The following is an 18,723-nucleotide window of genomic DNA, read 5'->3' as shown; positions in this document are numbered from 1 at the left end:
TCCAGAATTGTATTAGTACCTGGCTAATATGTGTTTAAGGAGAATTGGGATGAGAAAGCAGGAGACTGATGTTGGGGACAATTAATTTCTTGGGAACTAATGATTAGGTAATATAAGGAATAAGAGTTGATAGAAGTATGTTTAGCCATAGAAGTAGTAATGAGTCACAGTTTACACAGTGGGTCCTTGTGGAACAAAGGTCAGTGGCACTTGGTTTTAGTCATATTTCCTGGTCCTTTGGATTTGGCAGATGCTGGGAATATCTTTCTGCAGAAAAGGGCCAAGAGTTTGATGGGAGGGTGCCCTGAGGCCTTTATCAAGTCTGTAGACTAAATACAGTTAGTTCAACATCACCTGAAAACAGGTCCATCTTAGCACCTTACCATCTGTGAGTGGTTTTGTATTATGTATACCTTTGACAGTTTGGGGAAGCCTATAAACGCCTTCTCAGAGTAATGTTTGTTGCCTGTAATCATAATTGAATTGTTACCTACATTAATAAATTTAATTAGATATTAGTTGAGATAATGATGTAATTTTTTTCCCATTCAAATCTCTCTACTGACACTTTGGGTGTGTGGTCTCTGGGTGAAGGATCTTTGATTTAGGGGAAACTAGGTATTGCAGTGACTGGAGCACCAGTCCTGAATTCAGATCTGTCCTCAGACTCAGACCCTGGCAAGTCAGTTCACCCTGATTATATCCCTCCTCCCCCCTCCACAAAAAGAATCATTGTTTTATAGTCCAATTTCATTTCAGAGTTAAGAAGACTAAGGCCTAGGATGGTTGAGTGAGACCAGGTAGGTGAGCTGGGATTTGAATCCTGAGATATCACCTGACAAGATATTTCAAACCAAATTGTTACATACATCGATATTCCCAAATCAGGGGAATAGCTTGGTTGAAAATATATTAGAAGTGGAAGGGAAGGAAGAAGGGGAAAAAGGAAAAGGCTAAAGAAAAGATAGGGGGTTGGATAGAAGGGGCAAACACACTGAAGAAGGCAGTATTCAGAAGCCAAATACCATGGAGTAGGGATAAGGTGAATAAAGGGGAAAAATAAAACAGGGGAGATAGCATGGAAGACAATAAAGAGTTAGTAATTATAACTTTGAATATGAATGGGAGGAACTCTACCATATGATAGAGGGATGAACTCTACCATAAAACAGAAGCAGATAGCAGAGTGTCTTAAAACCCAGAATTCTAAAATGTGCTGCTTTCAAGAAACACATTTGAAATAGAGAGATACATACAGAGTAAAGGTAAAAGGCTAGAGCAAAATCTATTCTCAAGTAATTTCAACAATAAATATGTATACACCAAGCGATATAGTGTCCAAGCTCTCAGAGGAGAAGCTGAATGAGTTAGAGGAAGACATAGATTGCAAAACTACTGGTGGGAGACCATAACCTACCTCCCTCAGAATTAGATAACTCTAAAAGGAAATTAAGGAGGTGATTATAATGTTAGAAAGCTTAGATAGACCTCTGGAGAAAATTGAATGGGGATAGAAAGGAAGATACCTTTTTTCCCTGCAATACATGGCACCTACCCCAAAATTGACCATGTAAGTAGGGCATAAAAACCTCCTAATCAAATGCAGAAATGTAGAAATATTAAATGCATCATTTTTAGACCATGATGCAATAAAAAAATCACATACAATAAAGGGTCATGGAGAGATAGATCTAAAACTAATTGGAAACTAAATCTAATTTTAAAAATCAGTGGATCAAACAACAAATCATGGAAAGAATTAGGGGCTTCATACAGGACAATGATAATAACAGGACAATAAACCAAAACTTTTGGGATATAGCCAAGACAGTTATTAGGGGATATATTATGTCTCTAAATACTTATTTGAATAAAATGAAAAGGAAATCAATGAACTGATCATGCAACTAAAAATAGAGAAAGAATAAATCAAAAATCCTCAATTACAAATTAGAAATTCAATTTTGTATCAAATAAAAATTAAATTAATAACATTGAAAAGCAAGAAAATTGTTGAATTAATAAATAAAATCAAAAGTTGGTTTTATGGAATAATCAATAAAAATAGATATACCTTTAAATAATTCGATTAATAAAAAGAAAGAAGGAAAGCAAATTACTAGTATCAAAAAACATAAAAAAGGTGAATTCACTACCAATGAGGAGGAAATTAAAGAAATAATTCAGAACTCTTTTACCCAATTATATGCCAATAATTTTGATAATCTAAGTGAAATGAATGTTTACAAAAACATAAATTGCCCATGTTAAAAGAAGAGGATATTAAATACTTAAATAACCTTATCTCTGAAAAAAGTTTAACAAGCCATCAATGAGCTCCCTATGAAAAAGTCTTCAGGGTCAGATGGATTCACAATTGAAATGCATCAAACATTTAAGGAACAATTGGTTCCAATTATATATAAGCTATTTGAAAAAACAGGTGAAGGCTTAATTCTTTCTAATTCCTTCCATGACACCAATATGGTGCTGATACCTAAACCAGGAAGAGTCAAAACAGAGAAAGAAAATTATAAACCAATTTATCTAATGAATATGGATGCAAAAATTTTAAATAAATTATTAGCAAAGTGATTACAGCAAGTTGTCACTAGAATAATACACTATGACCAAGAAGGATTTATATTAGGAATGTAGGGTTTGTCCAATATTAGGAAAACTGTCAGCATAATTGACTATATCAATACTTAACAGAAATCATATGATTATTTGAATAGATGCCGAAAAAGCTTTTGGCAAAATACAACACCCATTCTTACTAAAAACCACTAGAGAGTGGAAGAATAAATGGATTGTTCTTTAAAATGATATACAGTACCTATCTGAAACCATCAAAAAACAATATATGAAATGGGGATAAGCTTGAAATATTCCAAATAAGATTAGGGTTGAAACAATGATGCCTGTTATCACCACTATTTTTCAATAATGTCTTAGAAATGTTAGCCTTAGCAGTGAGAAGAAAAAGAAATTGAAGGAATTAGAATAGGTAATAAAGAAACAAGCTTTCACTCTTTGCAGAAGATATGATAGAATAACTAGAGAACCCTAGAAAATCATCTAAAACCTATTGGAAACTAGCAGCATTAGCATACTTGCAGGATATAAAATAAACCCACAAAATCTTCAGTATATATATATATATATATATACATACATATATATATATATATATATATGACTAATAAGATAAGCAACAAGAGATAGAAAGAGAAATTCCATTTAAAATAACTTCAGACAACACAAAATATTTGGGGTCTACTTGCCAAAGCAGACTCAGAAACTTTATGAACACACTTTACAAACAAATAAAATCAGATCTAAATAACTGGGGAAATATCAATGGCTCATTAGTAGGCTAAGCTAATACAAGAAAAATGACAATTCTAGCTAAAGCTTAGAGCCATACTAATCAAACTACCAAAAAAAATTACTTCCCTGAGTTAGAAAAAAAAGAAAAATATCATGGAGAAACAAAAAGTCAAGAATATCAATAGTATTAATATAAAAAAATACAAAAGAAGGGGACCTAGCCACACCAGATTAAAAAATTATATTATTATCAATAAACAGTTATCAAAAATGTCTAGTAGTGGCTAAGAGTGGATCGGTGGAATAGATTAGATGCAAAAGTGACCACAGAAAATAACTATGGTATTCTACCCTTTGATAAACCCAGAGTCCAGCTTCTTGGATAAGAACTCACTCCTCAATTAAAAGCTGCTGGGAAAGGGGTGGCTAGGTTGCTCAGTGGATAGAGCACTGGCCCTGGAGTCAGGAATACCTGACTTCAAATCTGGCCTCAGACACTTAATAATTACCTAGCTGTGTGACCTTGGACAAGCCACTTAACCCCATTTTCCTTGAAAAAATAAAAAAAAATTCTGGGAAACTGGAAGATAGTATGGCTGAAACTGTGATTAGATCAACATCTCATACCCTATCCCAAGATAATGGCAAAATGGGTGCAGGATTTAGACATAAAAGACAGTATTATCAACAAATTAAGGAGAAGAAGGAATAGTTTATCCATCAGATTTATGGAACATTATAAAAAAGAAACTGGATAATTTCACAAACAAAACCATTGTAACCAAATGAAAAGAAATGTAGTATATTGGGAAACAATTATTACAATTAGTGTTTCTGACAAAGGACTCGTTTCTAAAATATATAGAGAACTGAGTCAAATTTATAAAAAAAGGCATTCCCCAATTGACAAATGGCAGCTGATGAAATCAAAGTTATCTATTATCATATGAAAAATTGCTCTGTTATTATTGACTAGATTAGAGAAATTGATTATTGGTTTAATGCATATCTGAGGCACCACCTCACACCTCTCAGATTAGCCAAGATGACCAGAAAGGATAGTGATCAATTTTGGAGGGGGAATATGGGAAATCTGGGACACTAATGCATTGTTGGTAAAGTTGTGAATTGATCCAAACTTTCTGGAGAGCAATCTGGAATTATGTCCAAAGGGTAACATAATTGTGCATATCCTTTGCTCCAACAATACCACTACTATGTCTATACCCTGAAGAGATCATGAAAAAAAGGTAAAAATCCCACATGTAAAAAAAATATTCATAGAAGCTCTGTTTGTAGTGGCAAAGAACTAGAAATTGAGGGTATGCCCATCAATTGTGAAAAGTTTGAACAAATTGAAGTATATGATGGAACACTATTCAATAAGAAATCATGAGGGATGGGATTTCAGAAAAGCCTGGAAAGTCTTGCATGAATTTATGCTGAATGAGATGAGCAGAACCAGAAGAATATTATATATACTAACTATAGGGGGTGATAGTCAACCATGATGATGGACTTGCTCATTCCATCAGAGCAATAATTAGGGATAATTTTAGGGGATTTGCATGGAGAATACCATCTGTATCCAGAGAAGAAATCCTTGCATTTAAACATAGACCTGAGCTTATTATCTTCAATTTGTAAAAGCTGTTTTATGTTTTATGTAATTTTGCTATCGTTAATGTTTTCTTTCTTCCCTTTTCAATCATGCTTATCATGAATGCAAATGTAAAACCTAGATCAGATTGCCTTCTGTTGGGGGTAGGGTGCAGGGAGAAAAATTGTACAACTCAAAACCTTGCCAAAAAAATGATTTGTAGAAACTACCAATGTTTGTAATTGGAAAACAAATAAAATATTTATACAATAGAAAAGAAAAGAAAAAAGAAAGTATATTAGAAAATATGTTTGGGGGTTGGCATAAGAGGTGTAATAGTTTTTACTCATTGGTTTCATATATTAATATTCTGAATACTGTCTTTCCTGAACTAAGCTTGACTATTTTAGAAAATGAAATTGATTATACCTAGAGACAGGAAAGACTGGTTTCTGACACCGAGGTAATTTCAGAATCAGTCATTTGTGCACAATCAGCCCACTGCACTGGTTGGTTAGAAGCAAAGGTCAGTCACTGAATCATTTTATCAAGTTGAGATACATAGCAACCAAGCGCCAAAGCAGGATTTTAAAGTTAGGAAGGCCTGGGTTCTGTCTTAGCCTCAGAATTTTACTGACGTGATTAACAAAACACTTAATTTCTCTGACCCTTGGATTCCTCAGAGGAATTGGATCTGATGACAGGTCTGTGTTTCCTTTTCAATCTAAATCAAAGATCCTACAGCCTGTGATTAGACAAGTATGGATGCTATGTTGACAGCAGGTGAGTCAAGTCTGAGAACACTAAATATTCTAAGTGTTCAGAACAGAGAAATATTGGAATGAGTTGGATTGCTTGGGTAAGGTGTTAAGAAATGGATCTTGAACTTAAGAGGGTAGATTGTCAAAGGATGTGGGGTCAGGAGACGGAGGATTTGTGAGGTTCTGTAGGAATAATGTTTGTATCTTTGGGTGATTGTGAGGAGACTACCTGATTTGAAAGTTCATGTTAGGGAATAGTGAAAAGTAAATTTGCCTCGGTAGAGGAGTGGGACAGTTGATAGAATACTTGACTGTCAGCCTGAGAAGATTAGTTTTAATTAGACAAGCAATAATAGGGAAATAGTCTGGGTTTTAAAAGGATGTGATGAAAATCTTTAATTTTTCAAAAAGTAAACATAGGTAAATCTTTATCATTCTTATAAACCTTGTTAGCATTATTCAGTGAAGTTGAGGAAGAGGAATGATGATTTTCTATAAAAGATATCAATAACCATTTACTACTGTGTCTGATTCCTTGGTGCCAATAGCATGTCTAGCAAAATCCTCGTTTCTTGCATTCTCAACTTCTAGCCAGTCATAGACTCCCAATGTTTTTCTCATGGTCATGAGTAGCAGTCTTGTGAAGGACATTTGAATATTTATATGCTATAGTACTTTTGTCATGGTCTGGCAATGGAAAAAATATTGGTACTATCCATTCTAGACTCCTTTGGTCACCTCTAGAGGGTCTCTTGGATATGCTGGCAAGTGACATATCAGTAATCAGCTAGGCTTGGCCTATGAGTTTGTGTAATAATTTTGACTTTCTGATAAAATTACAGAACATTTTAACAATTTGTAAGCATTTAGAAGAAGAAACAGTATTTTCTAAAAGATAGCACAGCTCTTATATGTTATATAGATTATTTTGCAGGAACCAAGCTTCCTCTCTCCCTTCTCTCCTTATGTTTCTTCTTGTATTTTTGCCTAGAAGTCCAAAGACCTCTCATAGGCCCAATTCTAGAACTGGTTATTGTGGAATGTCTACCTGCTTTATTTTCAACCTGAGCTTTTTTGCTCCTCTGTAGAGTATGGTACTATCCTTTCACTCAGTGGGTAATATATTGGTGCTAGACTTAGTATGGATAATTGATGACTTAATTCACTGTAAGAGATGAGCCTCAGCCTCACTGTTAGTAGAGATTATAGGCATGTACCATCAAGCCTAACTCATTTCTTTCTTTCATTCTTTTGTCTTGACAAAAAAACTAGACTCGGTGATGGCAACCTAAATTATGTTGACCTCAACAAATGATTTGATACTCTGAAATAATTTGGTAAGATGATTGATGCAATGGAAAATGCATCAGAAAAATCCCAGCATTATTACCAAGTGTGAAATTGGGCATTCATTCAACTCTTTCTCTAAATAGCTAGAAAGTGTAAAATGAGACAGTTGGAATAGATGAAATTCTAAGGTCTTTTTAAGTTCCAAATCTGTGATCCTATGATCCTGCTAGCCTTAGAGAAAAGGTGAAAGAACATGAACTATGTACATTATTGTAATTATGTATATTTAAAATTAGATGAATGGCTGGTCCCTCAAAATTATCCATTAAAGTGGCAATGTCAGCTGTAAGACAGGTCTCTAGTGGAGTACCCAAGGGATTGGTCCATGGCTCTGTGCTGTTCAGAATTTCCATCACTGCTTTGGATGAAACAAAATTTATAGATGACAATGTTATGAGTGATGGGAAATATAATGGATGACAGTCTGGATTGAAATAAAGCTTAAGGGCCAGCTAGGTGACACAGTGGATAGAGCACTGGCCCTGGAGTCAGGAGTACCTGGAAATCAAATCTGACATCAGACACTTAAGAATTACCTAATTGTGTGGCCTTGGGCAAGCCACTTAAACCCCATTTGCCTTGCAAAAACCTAAAACAAAAAAAAAAAAAAGCTCAAGGGACAGCTAGGTGACTTAGTGGATAGAACACTGGCTCTGGAGTCAGGAGGACCTGAGTTCAAATATGGCCTAAGACACTTAGTAATTTACCTAGCTGTGTGACCTTGGGCATTGCCTTGCAAAAAAAGAAAAGAAAAGAAAGCTCAATATTTTTAACAATGTTTTGAAACTAAAATTTACTTTGATGAGATTAAAGATAAAATTCTATACTTGAACTCAAAAATCATCAGCTTTAAAATTCAAGCATGTGGTAGTCATGACTAGTAAGATGTCCCTATGGGGGGTGAGGGTGGGACAGATTGTAGAGGCTTAATAGATTCTTGTTGATTGATTAATTAAGAGTTTTGGTGAACTGCATACTCAATGTGAGATAATCCATGGTAGCAAAACAAAAACTGATACATTTCAGTCTGTAACAGAAAAGTCATTGGAATATGAAATAAAAAAAAGCAATAATTCTGCTAAACTTTTGCTGTAGTTAGGGCATCTATAGAGTGGTGTGTTTATTTTGCCATGCCACATTTTGGTTAAGATTTATGAATGAAAATATCCAGAGAAGGGCCAATAGGATGGTAAGCGGATGGGAAGATTTGTCCTGCAATGAACGAATGGGAATGTTTGAGGATGTTTAGCTTAGAGAAGACTTAAATGGATGATAATAGCAAGTATTTGAAGATCTGTTTATAAAAGACACGGAGATTAGATTTCTTTTGTATCACCTCAGAGTAGAATAGAGAGCAAAGGGTTTAAGATGAGAAAAAAGATTTTCTTATTTTTTTTTTTTTTGCTCATGACTAGGAATACATCAAGAAGTATAAATATTTTCATGGATAAATATGGCTGAGAAATGGGAAGAGTAAATGAAACCTTACAATTGTTATAGGATCATTTAAAGTTAGAATGGAGCCTAGAAACCATGAAGTCCAACCCCCTTATTTTAAACTAATGAAGAAATTAAGCCTGAGAAAATTAAAAGACTATCTTAGGGGAATTAACTTAATATGTATACAAGGCAGGATTTGAACTCTAGCCTTCCTGTCCCTAGAAACCAGCATTTCATTAAGTGTTCTGTTGATGGACCTAACTAGCTGTATTTTACACACATTACATTCATATATACTACTCTCACACATATTATACACATACATATATGTGCACATATATGTCTGTGTCTGAGTATATTTCAGAGTGGTAAATATCAATATTGTCTTGTTACTCTGTATCCTGAGAGGAAGATTTCTGCCAAAAAAAAAAAAAACATTTCTTACAATAAGCATTATCCAAAAGCCGAATAACTACTTGCCTGTGAGATTAGTGTATTCCCCTTCATTGGAGACTTTCAAACAAAGATTTAAAAAATCATTAGTTAATGGGTACAGCTTGGATAGAATGGCCTTTTAAGCCATTCCTAGCTCTTAGAGTGAGTGGTTATGTGCTCTATGCTACAGGATACCACCAGAGATAAGTAATTCTATCAGATTTGGACTTCCCTTTTCATTTCATCCACTGAACTAATAGGACATCCTTTGAAGGCACCATAGGCCGTTCAGATTTGGAGAAACTCTGAGAATAACACTCCTTTGCAAATCAAGTTTGAAGTCAAGAACAATTTGCTCTTTGTCCCCAACAGTTTTGTCTGACTAAAGTCTGTTATTATCTTGAATATAGATGAATAAATGAATACAAAATCATTAATTAAGCATTTACTATGTTCTAGACACTGTGCAAAGTTCTGGGGAATACAAATGGAAGAAAGCAAACCAGCAGCAGCCCTTGTTCTCATAGAGTTTACATTCCTACAAGGGAATGTGACCAGAGAACAGGTTTTTTGGAATAGATAAGTCTCAAAGAAAATTATGATTGAAGAATAGGACAGTTAAGGAATACATTCTTACAGGGAGTGGGTGTATTGGTTTGATTATTATTTTTCAGAATAAGGCTTAGAAAGTATGTGTGTATGTACAGATCCTGAGAAGGGAAAAGTTGGTAATAAATTGTGAAATATTCACTAAGCAAAGCCTGTGGATATAAAATTGGGACTTTGTGGGAATGGAGACTGGATCTTTGGATCTCATTAAATTAATTTCAATCTTAGACACCTGCCATCCATTGCTGGTCTGAGGGCCATACAATTTTCATTTTTCAGAGGCAGAAGTCTTCCACATCTCATGGAGATACAGCAGCACTGATAAAACATTAGTATTAAAAATATTGACCTTGTTGGGGCCGCTAGGTGGCGCAGTGGATAGTCCACTGGCCCTGGAGTCTGGAGTACCTGAGTTCAAATCTTGTCTCAGACACTTAATAATTACCTAGCTGTGTGGCCTTGGGCAAGCCACTAAACCCCATTTGCCTTGCAAAAATCCTAAAAAAAAATCGACCTTTGTTTTCATGGGGAGTTTAGGGTCATAAAATTATTTTGCAGTTTCCTGAAAGCAACTCGGTATATTTTTCTCCTCCTTTATACTCTGGGCCTATTTCATTGTCTCTTTTACTCTTCATATGTATACACATAAATACACAAAGACAAATACACAAATGCACACTGTTGGATGGGCCCTATGGTTCATCAGTCTAAATGCATGTATAGATGTTGAAAACTGGGCAACAGCTATTCTTTTTCACACTTGGTCTTTCTTGTGTAAGTGGGCAGGTCATAGTTGTTTAAGTGATTACATATCTCTTCCTGGAGTCTCTGAAATGTCTTAAAGCTTGATGAAATTGAGACAAGACCAGCTTCAAACAGTGGCATTTGAGATATCTCCATATCCATCAGGAATTCCCCCTCAATATGCAACTGTCCAAGTCATTTCTATTACAGCAGAGAATCCTTTTTATGAGAAAATTTCTCTGTTTTATGTTATATCTGACGTTTATGTCAAATTATCATTGAACAGGTTTATTTCTACTTCTATTAAAATGCTTTGCAAAGAATCTAAACGATCCTTATGTGTGGATGGAAGACATCTTACTTTAAAAGAGCCAAATAAGGCAACATTTTATTCTAGTATTATGTTTGTGTTTATGTTTTATTTGTGAAGACGGTGGAGGATACTAGAAATATTATATCTTATATATTATCTTATAGGACAAGATACTTGATCTGAATGTCAAAGTAAACTAAGAATTATAAGAGTTTAGATGAAGAAGAACTTTATAACAGTTACTAGGAATAGTCTATACAAAGGCTTAATGGTAGAAGATGAAATACTGCTTATGGGGAGCAATAAATTGTTTAGTTTGGTGGGAATTAAGCCTATGTCAAAGGGGAATAATGAGAAGTAATTTCAGAAAGATATAATGCAGTTTTCAGGAAAGGACTTCAAATGCCAAATAAAGGAGTTCATATTTAGAAGTAATGGAAAAATTTCTAAAGCTTCTTGAGTAAGTCAATGGCATGATCTTTGTATTATTCCCAGCAATTTGAATAGTGCCAAATGCATAAGAGCTTAATAAATAATTGCTTGGCTGAGCATCCATCAGAATCAAGTCTTGAGGAATTCTCAGTCATATTTTGAGAAATTCCCATTCTAGGTTTAGAACATGGATGATAATATCACAAAGAAAGAGAATGGTTGAACAATTAGGATGGCAATCAAGAGAAAACAATGTCACAAATACCTAGGGATGGGAGAGAATTAGGAGTATTAACCATGTCAAATAGGGAGAGGACAGGAATCAGTCAATAATCAATTATCAAGTAGATATTAAATACCTTGTATCAAGCTTGAAAACTGAGAAAATTTCAACAGATTTCACAATTAACAACTCATTGGCAATCTTAGGAAAGTTTCAGTTAAGTTATAAGGTTGGAAGTCAAATTACATGGGTTTGAGGCAGAATTCCCCAAACTATGGCATTTACTTTTTCCTCACCCCATCTACATGACCATGTTGAGTGTCAAGAGTTCTCAAAGTAATGGTAAATTGGATATCTTTAAATATACATATATATATATATATATATATATATATATATATATATGTACTCCTACATAAATATATCCTCTCTGACAAAACTGAGGATTTTTTTTCAAACAGTAAAAATCAATAAAGTCAAGAATAATGGGGAGAATTCATTCTAACTGACAGTGGCTAAGCAGCATTCATAATGTTCAAAATGGGTCAAATGTCACATGGAAAATTATTAGCTTAGTCATGATCTGCCACCATCAATGTAAGTTCACAAAAGGGATGAAGTCTGTTCTTGCATTTGAAAATGAAGTCTGGAAACTTAAACATTCCACAAAAGTTAAAAGTATCATAATATCTATTATCATTTTTGGCAAATTTAGAATAAATTGGTTTGTAAAAAAGCTAACAAAAGATCTTTTGTAATAATTGGATAGCAGTTTTAGATGTTTCTTTGAAAATTTTCAACTATAATTTATTAAATTTTTATTGCCCATTTTAAAGTGAATAATCTGTATACAAATATATGATCTGTTTGAAGAAAAATCTATTAGAACAGCTAAAATTAATATAAATAAATTCAATGAAGAATATTTCATTCAAAACAACAGAAAATAAAAGTAAAATTTCCAGATCCAGAAAATACAATCTGTTTTATTTATTGATGGGATTCATGAGAAGTGATATTGATGGAGAAGGAATACCAGACTTTTTTGGTATCACTGATTTAGCTACAGATAGTATGAATTCTAGTAAAGTGAAGATATCTTAATGTGTTCATACATAATATATTTACAAAATAGATTTTTTTTTTGCTTTCAGTAAGTAAATCAACAAAAAAAACACCCAGATGCGGTATCTGTGATATTCAGAGTTGTTTACATTTCATCAGATTGTTAGCACAATTACTAAGTGTAAAAAGCCTCATCCAATAGGAGACCATGAGTACTAACTTCAGCTGTAGGGGAAGAAAAATGTTGGGTACATCACTCACAATACAACTGTTTACAGGCAAAATGTGAAAAGGAAAATTACCTATATTTCAGTCTAATTACCTTTGTAATCAAATAATTGAAAGCAAATCTTTCTATTTTTCAATAGAAGTCAGGGAAGCTATGTGCCGATGGATATTGACAATGGATAGAATGCCAGAATTGGAGTAAGGAAAATGCCTCTTTCTGAGTTCAAATCCCACATCAGACACTTACTAAATGCCTACCCTGGACAGGTCACTTTACCCTGTTTGCCTTGATTTCCTCAACTATAAAAGGAATGGGCAAACATGTCAGTATGTTTGCAAAGAAACCCCAGCTCTTCATAAAGAGTCCAAAATGACTGAACAACAATAAAAATATCAATATCCATTTCTTTATGATATTGATACAAATGTTATATAATTTTTAAAATTTTCCTAATTTATTGATAGTAGAGCCACAGTTTTATTTTTAATCTTTGAAAATGATATAATACAGAATTCTATTGGATTTTGCACTGAAAGTCCAGTTGATGACCTGGATGAACTACATGAAATATGTCTGTACATGCTAGTTAAAAATATGACTTTTATTATAATTAAGACATATTTCATGCTTTGTAATTATCTGTGACAAGAAATATGAGCAATGTACTTTTTCATTGTATTTTTTTTCATTTTTTCATTTCAGGTTACTACAAGAACAATAAAACTTTATTTAAAAAAATCGATCCATAAAAGGAAGACTCTTTGCAAAATTGTAGAATGATCTGAGGAAAAAACAGAGGCCACATATATTATTACAGAACAACATAAGTTTTTCATGCCAAAGTATCTTGAATCATTAGTTGGTCAATAGATATTTATTAATTATCTGTTATGAGTTAGGTGTTATGCTGAGCTCAGGGGATATAAAAAAAAGGAGTAAAAGACAGACTGCCCTCAAGGATCTCACAATCTAATGGATGTAAGACAACAAGCCAAAGATATGTGCTAACAAACTATAGATAAAAAAACCAGGAGATAGAGAGGACATATGTATGAAGAGTGGTTGAGAAAGATGGGATTATAGTTGGAACTTAAAGGAATCCAATGAAACCAAGAGTTTGAAATGTGGAGGGGCAACATTCTGGAAATGGAGGACAGACAGAAAATATGCTCAGTCAAAAAATAGAATTTTATATTTGTGGAACAGCAAGGAGGCCAGTGTAACTGAATTGCATTATTGTTCTTGTTTTTTAATCCTTTCAGTCGTGCCTTTGTGACTCCATATGGGATTTTCTTGGGAAAGATATTAGAGTGGTTTGCCATTTCTTTTTCCAGCTCATTTTACAGATGAGGAAACTGAGACATTTCCCCAGGATAACACAGTGACTTGCCCAGAGGTTACACAGATTTGAATTTAGGAAGAGAAGTCTTCCTGACTCCAGGCCTGTCACTCTATCCTCTGTACCTCCTGTCTGCCTTACCTAGGTACCTGAAATATAATAAATGATTGATTCCCAGAATCTTGATTGATGGAGTCCTGGGATGCCTTCTATCTTTTCTTCTGTTAAGTGGACTGAGAGGTATACCCCTAACCTTGGAATTGTCTTGTATTGTTGTACTACTAAATTAAGATTATCAAAATTTATTATTTTACAGTGTTGCTGATATTATATAAAATGATCTCCTGGTTCTACTAATTTTACTTTGTATTCCATTACATTCACATTTCACAACTTGTTCAATTATATTCCCAATTGATGAATTTTCTCATTTTTCTAGTCTTTGCCACCACAAAAAACTGCTATAAATATTTATATATATATAGGTCCTTTTCTCATTTTATGATCTCTTTGGGATATAGATCCAGTAGTGGTATTGCTGGATCAAAGGTTATGCATATTGATTGCACTTTGGATGTAGTTACAAATTGATCTCCAAAATGGTTGAACCATTTCACAACTTCACAGAAGGTGACTCTTGGACTTAACATTGAAAGAAACTAGGGATTCTGTGAGATGTAAGTGAGAAGGAAATGTATTCTGCATGGGGTACATCCTGAGCAAATGCACCATGGTAGAGATTGAGGAATAGTGAGGACATCAATTTAGCAGTACTTTTTTTGGCAATGACTTTGGAAAGGGGTTGGGATCAGATTGTGAAGGCTGAGGAGAGAGTTTTAATTTGATCTTGAAGGTAACAGGGAACTGATGCAGTTCAGTGAATAGGGAGAGTGAGAGCCTGGAGAATTTTCTCCATTCTTGTGTTGACTTTGCTCTGGAGCCCAACACATTAAATGGTCTTTATACAACTCCAGCTCCATCCATTGAACTTTCTATTTGAGTATTGATACAGATGTTAATTCCTCCAATAAGACTTTCCTGACTCTACCCTTTTGTCACCCCCATGATTCCCTCTCTCCTTTATTTTAAAACTTACTTGTCCTTTTTCCCCTCATCTCTCTCTTCTTTCCATCATGGTTGTGGACTTTTAAATCATATCCATTTTCCATTTTATTGTAAACTTCTGGAGAATGGGACCCGTTATATTCATATAGCACAGTTTTAGAACTAGAAAGGATCAAGTCCAACTTCTCTGCATTTTGTGGCTGTGGATATGGAAGCCCAGAGAGATTTGTCAAATAGATAGGATTTGAACCAAGCTCTTTTGATTAAAAAATCCATCATTCTTTATTCTTTGCTATGTACAGCTACATTCATTATTAATTCCAGATCTTTGCATGCAGTAGATGTTTAATATGAAGTTGTCTAATTGAATGGACCACTCTGGAATGAAATGCTAGAATTTTTTTCTACACCTTGATTGTTATAGATGAAAAATTGATCAAATATGAAACTTGGATAGGAAATGAGAAGTTGGAAATAGGTTAGTAAAGAAGTGAACCAAATTTTATACTACCAGAATACTACCAGTGGACCTGTTGATAAGAGTAATGGCTTCTTCTGAGGTTCCATCTCATTAGTCTACAAGCAGAACCTTGATGGCCACTTGTTGTGGCTTGCTTCACCTTGGGGCCAACAGCAACGAATTCCCTCCTGGAGGGGAGCTGAGAATAAGGAGTCAAACCACCACTGCCTTATGCCTCCAGCTCAATTTTATTACTGCTTAGCTTCTACATATATACTGTTAGGTCTTCCAGGGTAGAACAAAGAAAATGAGTTAATGGGGGGGGGGGGGTGCACAAGCAGGGTGAACATGGAATGCCTTACATTAAAGGATAAGGGGGTATGTTAGGGGGGAGGTGGTAAAACACAGCTGTGTCTTGTGCCCTTGGGCTGTGGGGTGGAATGTCCAGGTCCCAAGGACTCAAGCGCACCTTATCTCTTAGGGTGGCAAGCCACTCCTGAGACTGTCCAAGTGGTGGTCCATTAGAAGAACCTGTGTTCCCACAGCCACGTGTCAAGTAGACTGTAGAAAGTATTCCTCCTCAGATAGGGACAGGACAAATGGTCTCCAAAATTCTCTAACATAATCCTCTGAACTTCTATGGTTCTTTAAGATTATTCCAAGTATATTTTCTGAGGTTCTTTAAGCTTCTCAACTTCCAACCTGCTACCTTCCTACTGTTGATGAAGTGCTCTTTGTCTCTAGAGACTATCCCAATATGATTTGTTTATTGAGCTATATCTGTCATTTTTTCCCTGCAGCTATCCATTGCAGTCTGAATCCAAATGGTATTGATCACTCAGTCCATGCAGAAGGTATTAACCAGCAAATTGAAGGTGAAGGCATTGAAATTCAAGCTGTTAAGAACAAAACTAGTCAGAAGTCACCTGACCTGAAAGAAACACCCAAACGACAACAGATTGAGGCAGAGGCATCTAAGGTAAGGAATAATCCAACTTATTAAGACAATATATCAATTGCAATTTTCTAAAAAATATATGTCAGCCAGCAATAGAAAAGGACAGCTGGAACATTGTCTAGCCTGGAACTCATTTGGGGTTTATCATGAAAGATAATTCCCTTTACAGTTAGATTATTAGCTTACATTTGCATTATTTTTTGTTTAAAAAGCATTCTATTTACATTATCTCCTTTGATCCTTATAACAGACTCTATGAGGTGGTTAAATGCAAGAAATTCATTTTAAGGATGAAGAAACTGAGTGATTTAGTGATTTATTTAAAGTTATGCTGATTATAAATGGTAGAACTGAGACCACTGTTCTTTAAAAACAATTATTTTTATTGCAAGATAATAAAAACAAATAGTTATATTATTGCCTTTTATATGTCATTGTCATTTCATTATATATATATATATATATATATATATATATATATAAAACTGCATATGCTTTTAAATAAATATATCACCTTCCTATCCATTGATCTTTTTCTTGTGACGAAAACTTCAGAAGTAAAATTAATTGAGCTACTAAACAAATTGCTACTAACAGCATATTGTCCCATTCTATCCCTGTATTACTCTACTTTTATTCCAAAGAGAGGGAAATATATTGTGTTATTGATTCACTTTTATGGTCAGTGTGCATAATAGTCTCCTGATTATTCTTTAGCTTGCCCTTTAGTATACTTTCTGATTCACTGATTGGTTTAAAATTCTATACCTTGATATGAAAAATTTATTGCGTGGAACTTGAATGTAAAATAGAAAGTAAGAAATTTAAACATTTGTGGAAATTAAAATTCTTCATCATTTCCTAAAAGGCACCAAAAGAAGTTGAAAATCAAACAATAAATAGTGTGTCATTTGGTGTGAAAGAGAAAACTGTATTATAAAGAAGAATTAATTATACAAACGAGCCATGGCTAATTATTTTTTTCTTTTTAGAAAATCTTATTTATTTCTTAACATTTTTTTTTAGATTTTGCAAGGCAATGGGGTTAAGTGGCTTGCCCAAGGCCACATGGCTAGGTAATTATTAAGTGTCTGAGGTTAGATTTGAACCCAGGTACTCCTGACTCCAAGGCCAGTGCTCTATCCACTGAACCACCTAGCCACCCCACTATTTATTAACATATTACTAAATTTTTTATAAGAGTAAAAATAATCCCCCCCCCCCACAAATTAGAGAAAAGCCTCATGAAAAATAGAGAGAAAAAGAAAAAAAATATACCTCAGTCTGTGTTCGGATTCCATTAGCTCTGTCTATAGGATGGATTGCATTCTTTATTATAAGTCCATCAGAGAAGTTGCTTCCATATTTTCCCCAGAGTTTCTATTGCTAATTGCATTTCTTTCTATCCATTCTTCTCTACTCCTATTTATTCTATTCTTCCTCTCCTTTCACTTTGTCCTTCCTCAAAAGTATATTATGGGGCAGCAAAGTGGCACAGAGGATAGAACACTGATCCAGGAACCAGGAGGACCCAAACCCAAATCCTGTTCCAGACACCCACCAACTGCCAAGTTGCGTAGTCCCAGCAGGCCACCCAACCCCACTACTTTGCAAAAAACAAAAAAAAAAGTGTATTGTATCTGACTATCCTCTCCCATGATCTTCTTTCTATCACCAAAGCCCCCCTCTCCTCCCCCCCGTCCCCTTTCTCCCATCTGCTTTCTCTCCTTTTTCCTCTAGGGTTAGATAGATTTCTATACCCCATTAAATGTGCATGCTGTTTCCTTTCTGAGCCATTTCCAATGAAAATGAAGGCTCACATATTTCCCCTCACCTTCCCCCTTTCCACCCAGTTCCAAAAGCTTTTTCTTTACTCTTTTACATGAAATATCTTAGCCCATTCTGCCTCTCATTTCCATTTCTTCCAGTACATTCACTTTTTTACCCATTGACTCCCACTTTATATTCTATTATACCTTCATATTCATTTCTCTCCTGTACTTTGTCTAAATATATTCCTTGTAACTGCTCTATTCTCTGAGATGGTTCATATGAGCTATCAGTATCATCTTCCCATCCAGGAATACAAGCAATTCAACATCATTAAATCCCTAGTAATTTGCCCTTCCTGGCTTCTCTCTCTAAGCTTTGCCTGAGTACTGAAGTTGGAAATCAAACTTTCTGCTCAGTTCTGGTCATTTCAAGAGGAAAGTTTAAAAGTCTTTTTTTTTTCCTGAAGAGGATGTTCAGTTTTTCTGGGTAATTGATTCTCAATTGCATTTAAAGTTCTTTTGCCTTCTAGAATATCATATTCCAAGCCCTAGGAGCCCTTAATGTAGTCACTGCTAGGTCCTGTGTTAATCCTGA

The 18,723-nt window shown here is 34.6% G+C and overlaps 1 protein-coding gene across 3 annotated transcripts in view; it reads left to right on the top strand.

The window, feature by feature from the left end:
• SAMD12 (sterile alpha motif domain containing 12) overlaps positions 1-18,723 on the top strand; it is a 506,789-nt gene that overhangs the window by 54,149 nt on the left and 433,917 nt on the right. For all 3 annotated transcript variants that reach the window (XM_074201409.1, XM_074201408.1, XM_074201407.1), the window contains exon 2: positions 16,199-16,377. In XM_074201409.1, coding sequence (XP_074057510.1) covers positions 16,199-16,377 — 179 coding nt within the window. The remainder of the gene's footprint in view (positions 1-16,198; positions 16,378-18,723) is intronic.

Source organism: Macrotis lagotis, chromosome X (assembly GCF_037893015.1).
Source record: "Macrotis lagotis isolate mMagLag1 chromosome X, bilby.v1.9.chrom.fasta, whole genome shotgun sequence".
NCBI lineage: Eukaryota > Metazoa > Chordata > Mammalia > Peramelemorphia > Peramelidae > Macrotis > Macrotis lagotis.
Note: the sequence above shows the minus strand (reverse complement) of the source record. Positions and strands in the feature narration are given on the sequence as shown.